The 22,386-nt window shown below is 34.2% G+C and overlaps 1 protein-coding gene across 2 annotated transcripts in view; it reads left to right on the forward strand.

Moving 5' to 3' along the window:
* LOC128218784 (uncharacterized) overlaps positions 1-22,386 on the forward strand; it is a 28,575-nt gene that overhangs the window by 828 nt on the left and 5,361 nt on the right. For both annotated transcript variants that reach the window (XM_052926479.1, XM_052926478.1), the window contains exons 2-4: positions 18,074-19,179; positions 20,552-20,629; positions 21,516-21,632. In XM_052926479.1, the coding sequence (XP_052782439.1) occupies positions 18,084-19,179; positions 20,552-20,629; positions 21,516-21,632 (1,291 nt within the window). In that variant the 5' untranslated portion in view covers positions 18,074-18,083. The remainder of the gene's footprint in view (positions 1-18,073; positions 19,180-20,551; positions 20,630-21,515; positions 21,633-22,386) is intronic.

The raw sequence follows: 22,386 nt of genomic DNA on the forward strand, positions 1-22,386 counted from the left end.
AGAAAAATATGTCCATCAACGTGTTATAGAATGAACATTGCCTGGCTTTAATATATTTAACTTTCAAAGTTAGAATGTAATAATATTTTGGTTGTCACTCCTCTGTTTCATTATTCCATGAACACAACTGCAAAGCTTATGAACTATGTTTTTAATCACTAGAGCTAGTATAAATTGTTTGCCCTATTATTTAAACGCTTTTTTTGTAAATATACAAAAAAAATGAACTGAAAAATATTTTCGAATTTTGATATCTGTTTTTTTTCCATATTTAAATAGATTTGTATGGAAAAATAGCATCTAAAACAGAACATAGCTATTTCGTCGATAGTTTTACAGAAATTTAGAGTCTCTATAAACTGTCGAAATCACATGGTAACCGATAATGGAAAGCCGATGCTAGCAAAAATATCTGTGAGACACGGGTCAATGGCATGGCAAAATCCCTTGACTGCATAGCATGTATAAATCCATTTTCTCGAGCTTAAAGGCAGGAAACCCTACCCAGTTCATTACAAACACGTTCAAAATGCGTAATGAGCTTTTATCTTTAACGCTGATTATCTGTTTAGTACGAATTAGAAATAATTGCATAAAAAGCAAATGCGGTTTTCGAGGTTCACGGAATACCGAGACCTGTTATATAAAACTGGATTAGTTATCCTTTGGTTAGTTTGCACATACAAGCAATTTCATTGGCCTAAGTCATTTTTAGATAAATTATTGACAAATATAACATATAATATTTACTATTAAATATTTCGAGTAACTTTAACCAAACTAAATAACTTTCCGCTTTTATACAATTGACTGCTGATGTATATATGTAGAACGACCACATTCACGACGCTCAATAAAGAATAAATTGCCTTCAACGTTCAACCATTCTCATTTATCAGATGTTCGATCGTGATAAAATCTGTGGTACGTCAGGTGAAAGGTACGTAACTCTGGTGAACGAGAATGCGTTTGAAACGTAATAAAAGAAAAATGGGACCTTGGCAATAGTTTCCTAGTTTATTCATTAAAACCCATGTTACATGTTCTTGAAAAACAAGCGTACAACCATATGCCATATAAATATAAAGGCATAGAGAACAATATACAGATTGAACATAATGATACAATTTACATAACATATATTAAAGTTTTTTTAAACATAAATATGTGTTACATTTTAAGAAAATCACATACGGCACCTTACTGAAACAAAACATAAAAGTTAATCACGTAAGTAGTTATGGAGGAGTACATTATGTTGCATTGCTCAAAGTTTTCATAGCCACATTAGGACATTCAAGTATTTTATAAATTTGATATACTTGTGAAAAGGTCATATTTGTTTTTTATTTAGAATTTCAAAATATTTGGAGATCGAAAGTTATTGTTTTTCAATGTTTTTTTCTTTGTTTTACAAAACATCTACACTGAAGTACCCAATACAATTCATCCCCAAAACAGGTTTTATCCAAAAGTTAACATTTTCTTTCTCTAACTTTCTCATTTTAACCAGATTCCAACTTCAACTGATTAGCGAATATTTCTTGTTCGGAACTTTACTTAATATCACAAAAGCTCAGAATTTTTTTTAACTAAGTATTGCTCAACCCCAAGCGTTTTTTAAACAATCTATAAGTATTTAGCATTTTTCTCGACGTATTCAAAGTAGAATACCACTTATAAATAAATCCGATAACTTCATTTGAAACGACTGTTTAAGCCATAATATATTATTTGATATGTTTTATCCATTGTAGTTCACTTTTGTCATACATATAACTAATTAGTTGTATTGTTTCTTATATATAATTACTGCCCCACACATCACATCCATAAAACATAATCCGTGAAACATTACTTTTAAATAATTATTTGTCAGTCAATAATCAATATATAAAGAACAAAGTTTTTCCTTCTTAGTAAACAAAACATAGCTTGTGTTCTTTAGCAATATTATATTTTTCATCACAGAAATACCACATCTAGCAAGCATCACACATTATGGCATTACACAGATTAAATTCGTATCTAGGTAGTCTAGCTCTTGGTAATAGAGGCTCTGATATGTCTTTCGTATGAGAGCATTACTTGAGAACGCTGACACTGTGCATTCCTGACTTTAATTTAACAATAGGTTGAACTTTGTCAACTGAAATGCATTACTAGCTGGGGACTTCTGCAATATCGTTTACGCCTTGCTTTTTAAAACTTTTACATGGTTAACAATACAAATACAAGACAAACATTTGTTGATTTTAATTATATTTGTATTGTATCCTTTATACTCTGAAAACAAATAAAACAAATGTAAAGCCGTATTCAGCAGGACAAGTTTGTTCGGCTAAGGGGAATATTGGTTTATCTTGAAAAACAATGTAACATGAGTTCTGGGATAGCTCAAGTATGAGCTATTTGACCTTCCAGTCATATACTTTTTCTCGTTTATGAAATTAAAACTTGTTTTGTAAATCACAACATATCTGTAGGAACACTGAATTCAATGAAACATTAGTATGACGTGCACATTACAAAACAGGAACACATTGTAATCAATAAGGCATTGTCGATGCTAACAGGAATAGCAGCTTAAGATACGGATCGATACCATGACTAGATTCTAGCTGGCAAAATATGTACTCTAAATTTCTCAGAGACTTAAATACACAGCAGGGGAAATTTTGTCGAATGAACATCATTGCCGACTGGAGAGTGTTAAGAGTTGTTGAGACAGTTTATGTGTTGTTTCTTGGCAACAATGTTTTAACATGTTTTAACATGCCTTATATGTACACACAAAAAAGAAATATCCATTGGTTGACGCCACAGATACATGTACATTTTTTGCTTACATAACACATTCTATTTTGAGAGTTCGTTTAAAACCTAATATAAAATGTTAAGTCGATTAAGCACTCCTTGGTTTCTCCGAATCAACTCGGGAAAATACTTTATATAAAACAGAATAGATTATGTACTTGCGATGGAGGCGTAATAATAGGTCTGTTGGCGATCAGAACGGGATATATACAGCCTTCTGTTTTGTGTAAGATCTGAAGCCAATAAAATTACTCTTTGTTCATATAAAGAAGCACACTCATTTCCTTCCTGTTTACTAGTGGGAATCGTGTATGTTAATGGGAAATCGTCATTGAATGAAACCGCATCAATAATTCATTCATTTGGTGCTGCTGTGGTTAACCATACAAACGATCGAGGTGAATCTTGGTCTAATCAATGTTAGAGGTGATTTCAGATGTGAACCATTTTGAGGACAGATAACTAAATTGTTTGTGTGGTCGTATACCTCCCACTTCGTCAGTACTCAAGTGCATTGCTAACATACTGAAAACAGTATGTTTGATTTCATATCAAGTAAGCACAAATATTGGTAATGCTTTGGTTTTTAACCATAAGTGGTATTTGTGGTGGATGTCCTTTATATGACCCTTTGATAAGTTTTTGTAAACTAATATATTTATATGTTCTCAAGACTACTACATTTTGAGATGAACTTAGTCTGAGTTCAATCAGACATCATGCTTACTTACTTACTTACTTACATACCAAAATACAATAGACATATATTTTCATAATTGAAAGTAATTTAAAATTTAATGATTTACTCGACTTGCGTCCGACTTGCTTGAGTGGACTACATATATATCCATATATCTAAGAAATGCAAATGGGGATGATCAATTATTTATCCGTCGTCAGCTCCCTCGATTTTATTTTTATTTACGTAAACAATTTATTTCCCTTGATAGACAAAGCAACATATGCAATCAGTCGGCCAGATGCACACAAACAAAACACATACCAACACTAACGCAAAATACAGGGCTAGATAGATTCTCACAATTATTGGGTACGTATATAAAGGTATGACAAGCAGGATGTGGGAGGACGTTGTAATCAAAGATCATTACATTACTGTCGCCTGGAGGAAAAGCATTTCAAACAATCTAATTACGAGAAATCAATTTCCAACTATTGCCCAATCAATACATTTATTGCAAAATCACGACTCTATTGTCTTAAAAAGGAAAATATCATAGTTTTAACAATACTCGTTGATCATTGACTTTCTGTTGACCTGATGGAAACAGCACATACTTCATTTAATTAATCATTTTCGAAGATTATTACATTAATTGAATTGCAACTTTGATGTAATGATTATGTCCCAGAACTAAATATGTATATGCAGTTGCATTGACAAAATAATTGCAATCAAAGTGGAACCTCATATTTCATTTAGTTTTGAATACACCTTTTCTCGAAAACAAATGGATGATTCTCGTCTTTTTGTAATGAACGAAGGAAAAAGTAAAACCTTCAAAGCAAAGGATCTTGCCAACAAATTAACAATTTCATTTTGGTCTTGCTAAATCCTTGCTCACAATTCTCACTATCAATGCCTTGGGGACGAATTAACGCTGGAATTCCTCCGCCTTTTACGCCACAAACACTTTCGAGCCATAGAGGAATGTATTCATGTGCATAATAATGATTTATTGAGTAATAATGTCTTTGACCTATAAAGGATGTAATAACCAGATGCGAAGCAGCCAATGTGTACTATCCGATATACAACCGGAATTCATGTGTGCAGTGTCAAATATTGATATAAACATTTGCAATAAGACGAACGCAAAAGTCCATGCATATTTCATTATAGGGTAACAGTGACCTCCATTCTCTTAATTAAGTTTGGTGAATTATTTCCATCAAAGTGTCAAAGTCAATGTTCTTTTGTAGCGTCGTGAATAATCATATATAACCCCACACTTGTCACATCGTTAATATACATGTATTACCGACACCTGCCACATTGTGAATATAAATATGTTACCGACACCAGTCGCATCGTGAATATACATGTTTAACCGACACATGTCACATCGTGAATATGCATGCTTAACCGACACCTGTCACATCGTGAATATGCATGCTTAACCGACACATGTCACATCGTGAATATGCATGCTTAACCGACACCAGTCGCATCGTGAATATACATGTTTAACCGACACATGTCACATCGTGAATATGCATGCTTAACCGACACCAGTCGCATCGTGAATATACATGTTTAACCGACACATGTCACATCGTGAATATGCATCCTTAACCGACACCTGTCACATCGTGAATATACATGTATAACCGACACCTGTCACATCGTGAATATACATGTATAACCGACACCTGTCACATCGTGAATATACATGTATAACCGACACATGTCACATCGTAAATATACATGTATAACCGACACCTGTCACATCGTAAATATACATGTATAACCGACACCTGTCACATCGTAAACATACAATCACCTTATCAAGCTTCGGTAATAAAACTGAGGAGGGGCTATTTAAGAGGCATGTACTGCCCTTTGTTTTATTTAAAATGGTGTAGTAAAGGAAAAGTTATCTTTGATTAAAGTCTTTATTATAATCAAATTGTGGCCTTGCGACGTAGCATATATCACGTAATTTATCACGTGGTATACACACACTGAGGGTGGTGGGTGCCACTATGAATTTACCTCTGTCAGAATAGATTACACCATTGCTTGACGTTGTGTTATTCGTTCAGTGTATGGTAGTTCTCTGAACAACTCGTTGGTTAAATAAAGCCACATGGCTTTTCCCTGTCAGTTCCAGGACATTGGTTAAATAAAGCTACTTGGCTTTTCCCTGTAAGTTCCAGGACATTGGTTAAATAAAGCTACTTGACCTTTACCTGTAAGTTCCTGGACATTGGTTAACTAAAGCTACTTGGCTTTTCCCTGTAAGTTCCAGGACATTGGTTAAATAAAGCTACTTGGCTTTTCCCTGTAAGTTCCTGGACATTGGTTAAATAAAGCTACTTGGCTTTTCCCTGTAAGTTCCTGGACATTGGTTAAATAAAGCTCATTGGCTTTTCCCTGTAAGTTCCAGGACATTGGTTAAATAAAGCTACTTGGCCTTTACCTGTTAGTTCCAGGGCATTGGTTAAATAAATATACTTGGCTTTTCCATGTAAGTTCCAGGACATTGGTTAAATAAATCTACTTGGCTTTTACCTGTAAGTTCCAGGACATTGGTTGAATAAAGCTACTTGGCCTTTACCTGTCAGTTCCAGGACATTGGTTAAATAAATATACTTGGCTTTTCCCTGTAAGTTCCAGGACATTGGTTAAATAAAGCTACTTGGCTTTTACCTGTAAGTTCCAGGACATTGGTTAAATAAAGCTACTTGGCCTTTACCTGTCAGTTCCAGGACATTGGTTAAATAAATATACTTGGCATTTCCATGTAAGTTCCAGGACATTGGTTAAATAAAGCTACTTGGCTTTTACCTGTAAGTTCCTGGACATTGGTTAAATAAAGCTCATTGGCTTTTCCCTGTAAGTTCCAGGACATTGGTTAAATAAAGCTACTTGGCTTTTCCCTGTAAGTTCCTGGACATTGGTTAAATAAAGCTACTTGGCTTTTCCCTGTAAGTTCCAGGACATTGGTTAAATAAAGCTACTTGGCCTTTACCTGTAAGTTCCAGGACATTGGTTAAATAAAGCTACTTGGCTTTTCCCTGTAAGTTCCAGGACATTGGTTAAACTAAGGTACTTGGCTAACCCCTGTAAGTGACAGGACATTGGTTAAACTAAGCTATGTGGCTTGCCCCTGTAAGTTACAGGACATTGGTAAAATAAACCTACTGGGCTTGTCCCTGTAGTTTTTATGACAATTATTAAAAATAAGTTACTAGGATAGTCCCTTTAGTTTCCATGGTTTTATTCAGAATAGATACAACGTCATTGATTCTGTTCTATAAATATATTCATTTGGTGAATTTCTTTTTATAGACAAAATGAATATTTTTTTGTACAAACAAACACATAAAAAACCTGAGCATTTATTTATTATTTCATTTTCTCTGACAAGTAGACTTGTTTTGTATATTTCAGACATTATGAAAATCGTACCAAAGGATAATTCAAAGGTATCTACAGTACCCGAATACATTCGCATTTTTTCTACCTCAACCTTATATGTTTTTTTCGAGTTGACACTAACGCGGTTTTGGCCTTGCAGATAAATAATATATTTATGTGTATCCGGCCTAGATAGAAAAACCTACCCGAGTGCACGGGCGAAAGCCGGTAACGAACTTGCTGTCACAAGAAATTGACAAGAAATTGATAGTCTGGAACATTTTAACATAAAAGCATATTCATATTGTCTTAAGACTTTTTTTTAATAAAAGTGCAAACGGAATTTCAACAAATTTTCTATGCGTTGTAATTGTCCAACTCCTTATTACACCAATACATGTTTCATATAACATGTTTTTCTCTTTCAAAATTTCTTCCACAACAATGTCTTTCAAAAGCCCATTAACAATGTTGGAGTTACCGGCCTTGGAACAAAGGTTTTTTTCTCGATGTTTTATCCCATATAATTTTATGCTTTAAATATCCCAACATAAAATTGTTTAATTGCCAAAGTATTGAAATGAAGAATGTATAAGAGTAAACATAATGGTTGCACATTCATAAACATTGAACACACGGTCGCAAAAATCCATCATTCAAATTTACCTTTCGTAAAAATCACATTGTGTGCGATGCTGAAGGCAAATTAATATCTTTTCCAATGAAAGATCAATGAAGTTTTAACGCCGACCACATAATACGTTCTTTATGAATGAATGCATCACTTAACTTGGCAAAGTCATCCATCAAGTTTTGTTTTGGTATTTATCGGCCATTTTGATTTTTAGCACAACGGTTTTGTCGAGCCATTTTATTGGCTGATGACTGTTCACACATAAAATGGCGAGTTTGACAAATTAACACTGCTGTGTGAAAATTCGATGTATTGTGTTCTTGTTCAAAATGGAATAGTTGTTCACTAAACCTGTCTGTTTGTTTGTAAATGCAGTTCAAACAGATATTTAGTAATGGTTTGGTTTCATCGATCGGTGGAATGATGAAGCGAATGACATTCATTTTTGCCATAATTTCAAAATGGAACAACTCATGCCAAATGGTGCGCAATGAAAAATATATGTGTGATAAAATGCCATAACTGGATACTGTAAATAAAATTGAAATTAGAACTTGGACTAAAGATTCTTTGTTAAACAGCAACACGTGAGCAACACGTGATTGAACGAAACATACAGTTTAAAACATTCCAACTGTTTTGGAGTTTAGTTAGGGCTTAGTTTAATCAGAACACACCCAAAACCAACCATATTTTGTTTTTGAAATTTAAATTCAACCTGCTTGTACAGCTGGTATAGTCAGAAGGTTTAGTGTTCGTATATGTCAAAGCAACGTTATTTTATTTTAGACTTGTTCTGCCATTGTTAGTGTTGATCCATTATTTACATTTCTGTGACACACTCTTCATTTCTTAAGTTGGAAATGGTAATGGAAATAATGTATAATTCATCTGTCTTGTCTTTCTGCAATGTTGTCTTCATTAATGTATGGACTTTCTTTCCCCTGTCGCAAATGAATCACATTCAGGAAATGATATAATATCAGCCAGAGCATAACAACAAAAACAACACAGAATGGTGTAAATTACTGTACACATAATACAGGGAAAAGCCCAATAGCCAACTTTAAACACCAACCCTATTTATGACCACAAGGTGGAATGTGTAACAGATACAGAGGGAAAAATAAAACAATATACATCGTCATTATATAAGAATACAGCACAGATAGATACCATCAGTATGCATTTAAATCTATATTAATAAATGTCGAGGTAACCGCTTTGAGCGGTCAGCGAAATATGGAGTTCGCTATGAGTTTCAATAAGTTCATGGATACCCAGCCATCTACTGGTCAGGCCTACATATATCATATTTTCTTGATCAAACATTTGACAGAACATATATACGATTTACGTTTAAATGGGACACTATATCCCTAGTCCATTTATTATTGCTGCCAATGGTTGCTTTATATTTACCATATAATGTAGTCTATACATATTCCCGCGTGCATCAAACTAAACTTTAGACAATTATGTTCATACCGGTGTTGTACGGAATGTATATATATATATTTAAATAAACTAGATACAGTGTTTTGGTGGACATATCATGTTGCTGTGGACATCGGGCACTCTGTAGCTACTGGTTGAGGTCTTCGGTCTGGATCATTGGACATAAAAAACAATGGAAATTACATATACAAGACCAGCATCCCAGTATACCAATACTTAATATTCTTTTCAAATGCACTAGGTACAAGAGCCACATAGCTACAAAACAACACACATTACACAACTATAAAATTACATCATTGGAAGTTATGGTTTTCACTTGCCAGTACGAATACTTTTACTGTTATAAATTCTTATTTCAACATTGTTTTGTGAAATAAATGGCATCTTTCTTCCAAGAAACATTTATTTAGATTAAGTTATTGACAGTGCACGTTTTGAGGATATATCATTGCAATGAAAGATACTCGACTCTTTAACAAAAGTCTATATTTCTAAAACGTATATAGAAAATCCACGATGAAACAACAGGTATGTGTTTTTACTGAATTCCGATCAATTTCCTTTTACATATCTAACAGTGAAACTACAGCACGACACATGGAAAAATCCGTTTCACCATACTGTTGTATTCTGATCTCGTATCACGCTAGTACGGTATGGAGTCTAGGAACAACTTCCGCGTCGCTATGAAAGCGTGAGAAAAAAACTGGCAAAAACTGTCTAATTTTATGTAAATGGCATGACCTAATATTATCAATTTTACGCACGACACAAGCAGCAGGTAAAGATCCAGAAACATGATATTCAAAGAAACATGAAGATATATATAAGCACGATGAAAATTGTCTCAGCTGAGAATGCTTCTGATATATAACGACCATGTTGGACAAAAATCCCATGGACAAAACATGTCATGTTTGACTAGATGGACAAACCACCCTCATCGTGTGGACAGGGTGGACAAAACATTCCAGATCATTTTGACATGGGTGAAAAAACCAGCCCAGATCAGTTTGACACTCAAAGCCCCATTAACAGTAAGGTAACGATCATTCACATTTAGAAGTAATAAAAAAATAGTGAAAACAATATGTTCAGACTATTTTCCAATAAATAAATTATGTTCCGGCAATTGCCCAATACATAACGTATCTTCCGAATATTGCGAAATGAATAATCCATGTACTATACATTAACTGTGTTCACTCCGTTGCTAAATTTTGATCTATCTTGTGCCATACATGTATCTATTATAGTATTTACAATGTTATTTCATCATACACTTTATATTGCTTTGAGTAAAGCAATGAGATGAAACCTGTATGTTATGATCATGTCATAACTATGGCCCAATTGTCGAAAACGTTAGGAACTTGATTAAAGACATAGTGTTTAACTTCTTAAATCTGACATATTTAAATTAGATAAGTACGTCTAAAAAGGTTGTCTCAAATACAGCAGATCATAAATGTATCCGTGAAACTCCGTCTTATTGCGAACTTACCACAATTACCACCATCAATTCCTGGGAGATGAAGCAAGGCCGCAATTCGCTCACACTTTCCGTACCACAAATCGAGATTTACACACAATTTATTCCCGAACAGAGCCCAATTATGATGAATAATGATGATTTATTGAGAAATAATGTCCACATCCAATAATGGTTGCAATAGAATCGTACTCAATGGACGCCAATGCGGTCATAAACGATTTTAACAGTGTTCTTTTTCGGTATCGTCAATCAAGTTTTATGCCTATAGCAAGAGTCAAGAAATGCATTATCTTAAATAGTCTTATGCTATCGATGTTATTTATTGTAAGTCATAAACAATATTTATGTGTTATTGTCTGTGATGAAACTGTAAAAAGTGGTATTTATTTGTTGATATCTGATAACAGCGAGGTGTTAACAATGGAAATACTTCACCACATGATGCAAAAATGTTTTATATATACGTTGATGTATATATATATGTAGTTAAAGAGATGCCAATAAAAGATAAATGCCAATATTTGGCAGCTCGGGTTGATGTATACATTTCCACGTATATTTAATTTTATGGGCACCTTATGAGTACATCGAGTTCATAAAGTGAGCACCAAAAGCTATTTACTTTTGTTGTTCTTGATATCAAATATATTGTGATACTACATTTACATAATATTTTATTTTCTTATTATTATAGCCGTAAAAGACATCAAAATTTTAAAGACAGTTCATAATAGTTTTTCAGAAAAGCGGGCCAAATTGTATTGAAGGGAACGTCATTTTGGAAAGACGTCGTTGAAATTTGGCCCCAGCCCTGTACATGCTGACATTTGATATGGCAAGAAGAGCGGACAAAAATATCAATTGAAAAACATTGTAAAATAGGTTTTTAAACAGAGAAAGAATGAAAGACTATTTTCATTTTACTGACAAATCTCTATAAATCAACGGAACGCATAAAATAAAGTTGCATTTTTGTTAAAAGTTTTGAATATACACAAACACTTGTTGTTGTAACATACCTCTTTCCAATCGAATTTTAGAATTTGTGTTTTTTTGTTGTTTTTTTTGTCTTATTGTTAACCATGATCCTAGTTAATATATACATGAATTCTTCGGAAATTGCAACTGAGTAATTGGAGCCGAAATCTTACACTTGAAGTCTAGTCTAAAAGGAACGTATACATTTTATCCTATATCATAAAATATTACAAGACAGAAATGAATATAAAATCCTATGATGTCTTTTTTTTAACTACGTCATTTTAATTTATCGATTTCTAATGACGTACCTCGCATACACCTTTGATGGTATAGTGTATACAAATGTAACGCTTATCATGTCAAGAGCCTCAAAAGCGATTAAGATAGTGTCATTTCAAATGAAATAGTATACCTTATATTAAGACATTCCATTAGCCTACTTATATATTTATGACAAGAGATTCAGGCAGACGTTACATGAATCAGTACGCAAAATATTTGGCCGTAAGTTCATGTAAATGGCATTGAAGAAGAAACATGCTTTTTTAATGTATCTGTCGTAATCTTGAATAACTTCGTTTACGTAAGGTAAACCATCCACCATTAGGATGCAAAGATGTGTTAGTGCGTTTTAAATATTAATCTAATTCATTCTTTCATTATATAACATAATGTCTCTATTAAAAAAGCTATTAGTGCAAACTTAAAAAAACAACAGCTTATAGGTTTTTAACTGTAAAATGGAACTGTTTTGTATTATTGATGATTGGTTGACCTAAAATACCATCGGCGTATGGTTGAGCTACAACGTCAAATACACTCTGTTGATCATTCGTAAGCAACATACACAGCATTAGTATTTCAATAAGAGACCTTCGAATGTTCATATCCAAAGAGGGTCGAAAGAGCAACGTCTCCTATCAACGGCTAAAGAGAATTGTTGTTCTCAGGAATATATTTTTTTAACTATAATTTCAAAAATGTTTTATAAATTTATATCAAAACCTATCTAATTATATGAGTTTTGTTCGGTGCATGGATACAATCCAATTGCATGGCGAGGTCCTCAAAACCAGCATCTTTATATGACGTGAATATGACTTCATGCTGATGGGTCTGCTTTAAAAATATACCAGGGTGAGAGATAAAATATAATAGACAACTTGAAAATGATCCCTGTTTTGATGTTGCAATCCAAGAGTTATAGTAGGTATAACCTAATGGCGACAGTAAACAAACTCAACTCCCCTTCCCCCATTTTGCGCTGACCCAATGTATGCACACCATAAATGCAGAGCAAATTCAAGACCAACTGGAGATATGTTGTAATCAACCGCAATTTTATAATCAAAACAACGCCCAAGGGACGGTCGGATTTCCGTTCCTCTGCAGAGTAATAATAGATAGTTGAATGTGTTTCGTGCCTGCAGGAAACAGAAGCTTTTACCAGATCTCCTTTTACCGAGAGAGAGAGAGAGGTTCATCCACGTCATTTACATCAAGTTATGTAAAGTGGGTCGGTGGGATGTGCAGGTTTGATAGTGATAATCAAGGGATGAACGTTTATTTTACGGGACATTGCCTACTCATGCACGTTGATAAGAATCATTATCATACGTGCACTTTTATATATAAACTAAGTTTTATGAACATAGTACATGTTTATATATCATGATAAATTAACATTTATCACAAATAATGTAATACATATTCCCATTCACGTACGGCTGAACTTTACATTCATCAGTTCTTGTGTTATTGCCTTTTATTGATTTGCTAAGGGGTGGATCCATGAATAGACGTTTTTAGAGGGTGAGTATCTTAGGGGCATAACCTTATGACATTCTCCCCTCCCTCGGATAAATAAAAGTGGTATAAAATGTTTGCATATTGGGTTCGGTGGTAATCCCCACGAACATTGACATAAAAAATAAACTTAAAATAGTTTTGGAGTGGGTGGAGGGCTTAATCCGTTAGTGTTGCTGACGGCTGTTGTATACAGTGTTGAACTGTATATTTTGCTCATTGGATCTTACTTTACAGTGAACGTTGACTGTTCTTTAGAAAATCAGCCTTTGAACAACTCGACGAGGTTTTATGAACATAGTACATCTTTATACATCATGATAAATTAACATTTATCACAAATTATGTAATAGATATTCCCATTCACGTACGGCTGAACTTTACATTCATTAGTTTTTGTGTTATTGCGCTTAATTGTTTTGCTAAGGGGTGGATCCATGAATAGACGTTTTCTAGAGGGAGCTTGTCGAAGTAGGCTCTCGGGCTTTTAAGCAGAACCTCTGTAAAGCGGTCCTTTGTTGAAAAGGGATTTGTTGGTCGCTCCGATAACTCACTGGTAGCTCTATCGCATCGGTGAGGAAGATGCCGGGTTTAAAGACGGTAGACATGGTCCCAATAGCTCATCTGACTCTTGCGCTCGGTATGCAATTTGGGAACTTGTAAAACACTGAAATTTATGTGTGCTTTACCACTGCCATCTTCGATCAAGGGGTCCAAGGGACGCCCTTGTATTTAATTCAGTTTGTTCAGATTTGCATACATCTAGATAAGTCTGTTTTACCTCATGACATATTCTTATGTTGAATAAATATGTTTAAACTAAAACAAAAATCGGAGAACATAAAACATAACCTCTGCTTTAGTTTGAATCCGCTTCCAAACATCATGTATAAAATAGTATGGCATACGATATTGCAATGTTTGATATTTTTGTTATATAAAGTATGTTTAAACTAACTGATGACAATTTTTCGAGCAATGAGTCCGAAATGGTTTACTAAGAGAAATTTTCACACTTATGGTAAACATAATAAAGGTTACACCTACTGTTTCTGCACAAGGAAATTGTACACCATAATGGCATTCGGTAGTTACAAATTGCAACGATAAATAACAGCGGCTTACGGAAGGTCGCATTTCCGCTGTTCAGCTTGCGGATAATGGATAGTTTATTGTTCTGTTGGATGGAAAGGCATTTTCCGAAACTTAATGTTACGGACTTGTCGATACAGCCATGTTAAATGCAAACAAACACTTACCTGGTGCTGTACAATTGCAGTTAGATTTCAAATTGACGAAATAAATGTTTCAAATTTCTAGTCTAGACTGTTCATTGCTTTTTACCATTTGTATAGAGTTTGTAAATAGTATATGGTATATAGATATGACTCATACATGTGGCAAAAGTTCAGATCGGGTTAAAGGTGCGGCTTCAGGATTTGACTACACAGCGTTTCTTAGCGGCACAACCTTCTGCTTTGTGCCACAGGAGGGTTTTGGTTTATTTTTGTAATTTATAGAAATTCTAGGAATTCTTTCGATGAAATGAATTCTAAATTATTAAGCCAAAACATGTTTGATTTTGCTTGTAATTCATTAACATTTTCTAACTGACTAATCAAGTTGGAAATCAAAAACATCTGCGAAAACAAAAAAGCGTTTAACGCATGTCATTAATTATTCTTTAGTTTTAAATTAAGAATCCACATCAACTGTCGCATGACAAGACCGGCTTTCGGGCATTTTCTACATACTGTTTATATATGCTTACATTTCAGTTTTCAATTCCTTTTGTTCAAAATATTTATCTTTTATATAAAACCTACCAAAAACGAGCTCGTTATGAATATGTTCTCCAAATGATACAGTTAAGAGATGATTTCGTATTTTGCCAACCAGAAGTTGCCAAATATGGTTCAAACTAAAAAAACAACATTGCTTGAAATCAAGTTATAACTCCGTTTCGGTAGTATTGCTTTGCTAATCACATAAACATACCAGAAGAAACTTTGATATGATAAATAAGTTGCTTTTTATAAGTAATGAGCATATCTGAGCACGAATGTCCACGAAAATGACCAGGCTCCCAGTTTATCTCGCTTAAGACCGATTTCGCTATTCATGAACCGACTAACCCCAAATTTATCATTCATGTTATCTTCTGCTGAATGTGCAAATGGCAGAAAAAATCGTGTATGATTGATTCTGATGCATCCATAGGCCCAAGAGAAGAAACAAATCATCCCGCTGAATTTAGATGAACGTAAAATGTCCTTTTCCAAACATGCAACACTTTTACGTGGTAAAAATGATCTAAAATTCTATAAAGTGTTAAATAGCTCTACTCCAGTTGACAAGGTTACAAATAGGATTCATTGGATAACATTTAAATGCATTCACACTCCAATGAACGCACCATTTTCGGAATACAGCAGAGATGGTGAAATTAATTCTATATGTATATCTATATAACACGTACGTATACAATATTAATGAAAAAATAACACTTTATATTAATAGTAACGTTATTTTATTCACAACCGCCTTGCCGATACAATACTGTCGCCATGGCTAGAGATATAGTTCTAAGTTACACGTACTTCGCATAAGTCATCAGCAGCCAATTGTATAAAACGTGGTTAAGATGTCCACTGGTTATCGTTTGGTTAGTTTGCACATTTAACTGATTTGATTGGTTAAAAGTAACTATTTGATAAATATTGACCAATCAATAATCTTTTCGGCTAACTTTGACCAAACCAAATAATTAACCCCTTTCATACAATTGGCTGCAGTTGAAAATTGTGAAAATCAATATGACCTCCATGTGTCGAATATAACATGAGCGCTGCGGGGCGAATGCAAACGCTCGTCAGTTTATTCCAGACGAAAGGGCTTGCATGTGCGCATGCGCACCGCATTTGATTTGCATATCTCAAACTGTTTTGAATCATGATCACGGTTCAAGTTATTGCACAAGGCCTTCAAAGACAACTAGGCTATGATAAAACCTCGATTTCTTTCTTCAAACAGACGAGTTGATTACGACGTAAGTCTCTAGAGATAGTTACAGAATTTAAAAACAAAATTGTAACTGACTGCAATTGAGCTGACCACGACACTACTATCGCCGGTGAATAATCAGCATGTATCTGTAATTCCTTGCAAATGTTTTCAGTTATGTAAATGGTATTTGAAAAGGACTATCAATACATCGACGCAATTATAGCTCGTCAAGAAATGAGGAAGGGCTCTTTCGGAATGACCACTATACGTTTAAGATATAAAATTGCACACTTCGGACCTTTTTCTGCCAAAGTAGAAAACAGTATTAAAGGTAGCATACCTCAGTTCACCGATAAGTCAAGCCTTGTAGAAGGGGATTTTGAGGGCCAACAGTTTACTGGTACCACGAATTCAAATCGAGATTATTTCAATCTTAGTGGTTTTTATTTTGAGAGATTGGGCGCCTGTTCTGTCTAATTCAAACCTGTATCGCGTTTGGAAATCATATACCTTGTCGATGTTCATTAGCTGCTACGAGATTTTATATTTTTTTATATTTTTGGTGACCAAAGATGAGAATAATGGTAAGGTTGTTCTCCTGGCGCGTCTTTATTGACTAGGTTTTTCTCGAAAATACAAAAACAGAAGTATACCGCTAATGCCGCGGTCGGGGGCGTTGCTTGTGTGACACTTACCATTGCTTACTATTGCTGTCGAGGGACAATCCCAGACCCAGGCCTATTTTTACTTTTTATATACAATGTGCATTAGCAGAATCTCGTTTCAAGTACGTTTTTGCCTAGATACGAGGAAAATGTTAAAGCAATTTATTGATATCAATCTAGACGATATCAGGTTTTTATTTTTATTAGATATCAATGCAAAATGAAATATCTGATAAATCCCTAATTGGCTGGAAATGAATTCCCCTAAATAATAAATTACGTGTCTAACATAGCTCATTTGACTTTTTAATGTCATAATGAAGTCCATTCGATTCCTATGATAATATATCATCCAATCTCTGAAAGACTAACAGGCCTTCTTAAGATAACAGTTTAATGCTTTAGCATAAGCACATTACCAATAACACCCAATGTCTATTTGACTTCAAGATATTGTTTACTAGTTCAATAAATCAATTACCGTATGCTCCGGTTCATAAAATGCATGAAGACGTGTCATGAATTACAATCAAAATGAGAATGCCATGCCGAGTTGAAACTGGTTGTCATTTCAGTACATTCAATTTAGCTAATTGCATCCCTTATATACAAGAAATCGGTTCAAAAGTACCACATAATTGGAAATGTGATTGCATTTTACTTTTCCATTAAGCACTTAATAAGTAATGTAATGCTATGATAACGGTTTTCTCAAACCAGATGATTATTTTAGTTCAGGCTCTTTTTCTTGTCAAAATATATTTAAGTGATAGGTTATACGGTGTCTTTAGGCAACACTCGGAGTATAACTGGTGACGACGCAATATAAGAGCAACTTGCGGATACTACGCAGGTTACTTTCGACACAAATTCTTTTTATTTAAACAATTGCATAATGCAATTGATTAAAAACTACATTGAATATTAATATAAATACATTTTTATCAGAATGAAATAAATAAGTGGATTTGCATTGAGTTACACCATCTTTTGTTACAGATATTTTCTTATAAACACTCCAGACAAAAGAAGACGATATAAACAGTATCTCATCATTATTATCTTGATATAAGTTAAATATACTCGTACTTTTTTCCTTTCAGTCATTGCAAAATGGAGGCGATATACCACGTGATATGCGCAGTCCTTCTGCTGGTATTTTCCTACGTTACCGAGGGTTTCCGAGTGAGACGCGCGGGCGTGGCCGGTTATGACGACCCGTACGGCCTGACGAACGCTTTTAGTGATATCGACACGCGAAGTGATTACGATTATAGAACTCTGCTGCGTAAACGTGTTCTAGAGGATGATGAATCCTACTTCAACCCCAAGGAAGATGGCATTGAATATTTACAAGCCGGTTCTTACATTCCAAATAGAGAAATTGCTTACATTCCTGATTATCTTTTAGACAAATCGTATATTGGTAATGGTCCTATGGAGTATGGTGGACTGAATGGGCGCATTTATGGACCACAAAAGAGGACTACACATAATTCTCATAGAGTTGTGCCGACAATGGAGGAACTTCGAACAATATTTGGAGAAGCTAATGTACCAATGAAAAAGCTTGCGCCTGTAAAACGTCAGGAACCAAAACAAAATACAGTCACCAAAGAGTCCCGTGACTACAGTTACAATAAACACGAAGACAAGGCTAACTTTGACAAAGAAAATAGAGTTAATGCATTTAAGAAATTGCTTAGCGCGGCGGAAGAAATGCATCCAAATACCAACATCGCAGGGGAAAGCGTACACAGTAAGTCAAAGTCAGAAGTAGCTGATGACCTTGGTGAAGTATTCAAAGATGCAAAGACCGGTGTAGATTCAGAAGAAAGAACAGAAGACGTCCAAAATAGTACAGAAGATCAAAATGACGAAGTTGTTCTTGAATCTACAGCACCGGTTAATACAATAACCGATGACAACGCTCAATATAGTAAATCAAAACGAGCCTCTGATGGTCTCTCAACTATTCAACCTGGATACATTATTAATTTATTGGAAGACATTGCTGAATTAAAAGAAAAGGTATCGAAACTAGAAATTCTTCAAATGCTCGAGGAACGAGAAAATGACTATTTGGCAAGTGCTCTCAAATTTGCCACGCTTGATCAAATACAGGACAGTGATGTGTTTGTTGACAAGGAATATGATGACATATCCAAGGCAACAGATACGGAAACACTGATTCAAAATCTGACAGATGGTAAGTTTCAATTTTCATGTAGGGTTGTTTCTCATGTAAACTGATCCGACACATCACTATTTCATTTCCTGGAGGATATTATATTGGGATTATTTTGTAAGCATGTTTTTACCAGACCCAAAGAATAATCTTCTTATTTGGTTTAGACGAATTCCAACAAAGATTAGTATAAGTGATATATACGTTTGTTTTAATTTTATATTGGATTATGAATTATATTCGGTTTGCGGTGCTGACATGTGGGTTTTGATGTGCGTCCTTCAATATGAAACTTAGTATTATAGTCATGTACAACATTACCATTGTCTTGACTATTATATAAAGGGAATAGGAAAGCGTGACGTATAAATGAAACAACTACAAATAAATAATACATGATGTAATTTGAGTATGTCTGTTTGCTCTTTTCGGACGCGTAATGACTAAATTTGCAATCTTTCAAAAGTATGACAAAAGAAATTCTTTGTTATATTATTTAGGGACATCGTTTGGTATATTGCTTTTTGTGCATATCCGTTTCAAATTGTAAAGAAATAGGTCACCAGGTATCCCCTATTACATATCAGATACCTTAAAATCCTGTCTAATATACAGGCAAACATTATTAAACACGTTCCTTAAACACTATCTTGTACAATGCATGGAAAAAATAAACATTGGTTAAAAATTGATTTTATCAAAATCTCAACCGATGATAAAAGCCTCAAAACTCGTTGTTATTCCATGTAGATATTGTCTCTGGTACGAATGTTGAGTCACCAAAAGATTTTGACATTTTTTATGCGGACTTATCGATAGTTACGTTACTTGAATGCATGTTAAAGTGTTCATTTTATGTAAACAGTTTAAAGCTCAATACACAACATCGATAATTAGTTCAGTTGGCAAAATCCAAGCCAGAAAAGTGGTTTTCTCCTATTACGCCAGTTTTTCTCACATTTCAAGACCATACTCAGACCACAGAGCTTGATGAATATACACCTTTTTGATATCGGTTTGTCTGTCACTGTTTTGATGTTTGAATAGTATGACAATGCGTGGAGACCTTCCCTTGATATTAGAATTTAAATGTTACGTACACCTGTTGATCGAAGCTATTTTTAAATAATGCAGGCAACCTTCTTATCTTTTTGAGCCAATGTATAGTTCTCAAGGGAAAAAACGAAAAAAAACGGGAAAAAAAGAAAAAAAAAGGAACAATAGTCTATCTCAACATTACGTTAAATTCAATGATATTTTCTTGACTAACCCTTTTCATTTTGCTTGCATCTGTTAATTGAGACGAATCACGTTTACAACCCTTTGCTCCTTAGCTAGATTACCCAGCTCTACATATAATTTAAAACAAACAATCATGACATTATTTTTACAGACGACGACAGCGAGGGATTGGACGAACAAGGGGTTATTGAAACTCTTGGTGAAGACCTTCAATCCCCTCTTCCTGATGGTAAGATGGAAATTGTTACTTACGCAGTTGGTATATAATATATGTAAAATTAGTGGTCATTCAATACGGAATATATTAACGATTTCTTATTAACTTAAGAAAACATGTTTAATAAGTTCATATTGACAACGAATGTAATATTTTATCTATATTTGATGAATTATGAAGTTATAAAAACGGAAATGGCACGACAATACGAACACACTAGTTTCTTTTATAGGTTGTTGAATTTTTATGACCGTGTTCTGGAATAATATAGCAAGACGCCTGAACGAGCGCATACATTTTCATATAAATTCGACAACCCTTTAATAGCATACACCTCCAACAGATTAAAGGTTTATTTTAATGGTTTATATGAAAGTGTTTATTTACAAACACTGTATGAGGTGAAATGATGACCGCCCCTCCGATATTACCGAAATTTATATGGTTTATAATATTGGCAGGGAATTCAAGGTTATTCCCCCGAATGAAAATTTGATGATTCAAGTCAGAAATGGTGCATTTTGAGCGTATTTTACCTTTTTTGTCCGATATTGTCCGTATATTTTGGACACAAAAGTAAACATGGACGATTTCAGCGAGTTGGGGGGGGGGGGGGGTCTGTTGGATCGCCTGGAAGGAATCAAATAAAAAATATTGTACCGGAAATAATTTTCTACATATAGCTGCAAGAAACAGTGAAAGTAGTGCCGTATAGTATACAACAGATCAACAGTTCACACCTTAGTTTATATATTTAAGTATGCATATGTTATTTAATGACATCAATCATATCAATTCAATCATTCCAAAATGACACTGGTTGTTCTGCATGGTCTATCACGTACATTGATATCAATCAATGTTGTTGTAATTCTCTTGAACATTTTTTTTCCAAAAGATATTGTCGGAGAGGAAACTAAAAGATCTGACATTCCGAACATTCCTTCTGGTCCGAACGATGAGTGGTACGATACACCAGTAAGAGAGGGAGTTGGCCTAGGGGCGATTTTGGAAGGTAAAATATTTTTTGGAAAAGTAGTTTTTGAAATCATTATGAAATAAGTTTTTTTTGTACCCCTCTTCATATGCTATATTGACTTTTTACCGACGTCATATCTGAAGGAAGTTTTTAAATGTAAATGTTCACAATAACAAGCAATGAATAATTAATTGAATGCGGTGGTGAGTATTTAGTGGCTTAAGAAGTTGTTTTTGCCCCTGACGAAAGCTGTGACCGAGGGGCGATTTGGGGAAATCAATAATACTAATTACATGTATTTTAATTGGGGTATATGGACTTACTGATCCCATTGTTAATCAGTTTAAGGTGAATCGGTTTTAAATATTTTAACCGAAAGCTCCGGCAGTTGTGGACAAGTTAAATTAATTGTCACGTTAAACGTGTGTCGTTTTGTACGAAACTCGACTGTTTGATGTACTTTTTCATGTCCTGTAATTTGCATTCGAACAATAATCTATATCATTTAACCATACTACGCTGTGCTTTTAAATTGAAAGGCAATTTATCAATTTGTTATCTGAAACTAATGTTGTTTGAAGTCAATACTTAATGTTTACCTCATTTATAAGCACAGTGTTGGAACACGTTAGAGTTTTATTCAAATTACTTTTGCTAAAGCCAGGCATGTTCACAAATAATGATAAAAACAAAACAAGTAAGCAATTCTTAGATTGTTTTTATCCTTTACACAATATCAAGTTCAGCTTCAGTTTTATGTGTTTGTTGATTTATAAACGATATGAACTTA

The sequence above is a fragment of the Mya arenaria genome, chromosome 15 (genome assembly GCF_026914265.1).
Source record: "Mya arenaria isolate MELC-2E11 chromosome 15, ASM2691426v1".
Taxonomy (NCBI): domain Eukaryota; kingdom Metazoa; phylum Mollusca; class Bivalvia; order Myida; family Myidae; genus Mya; species Mya arenaria.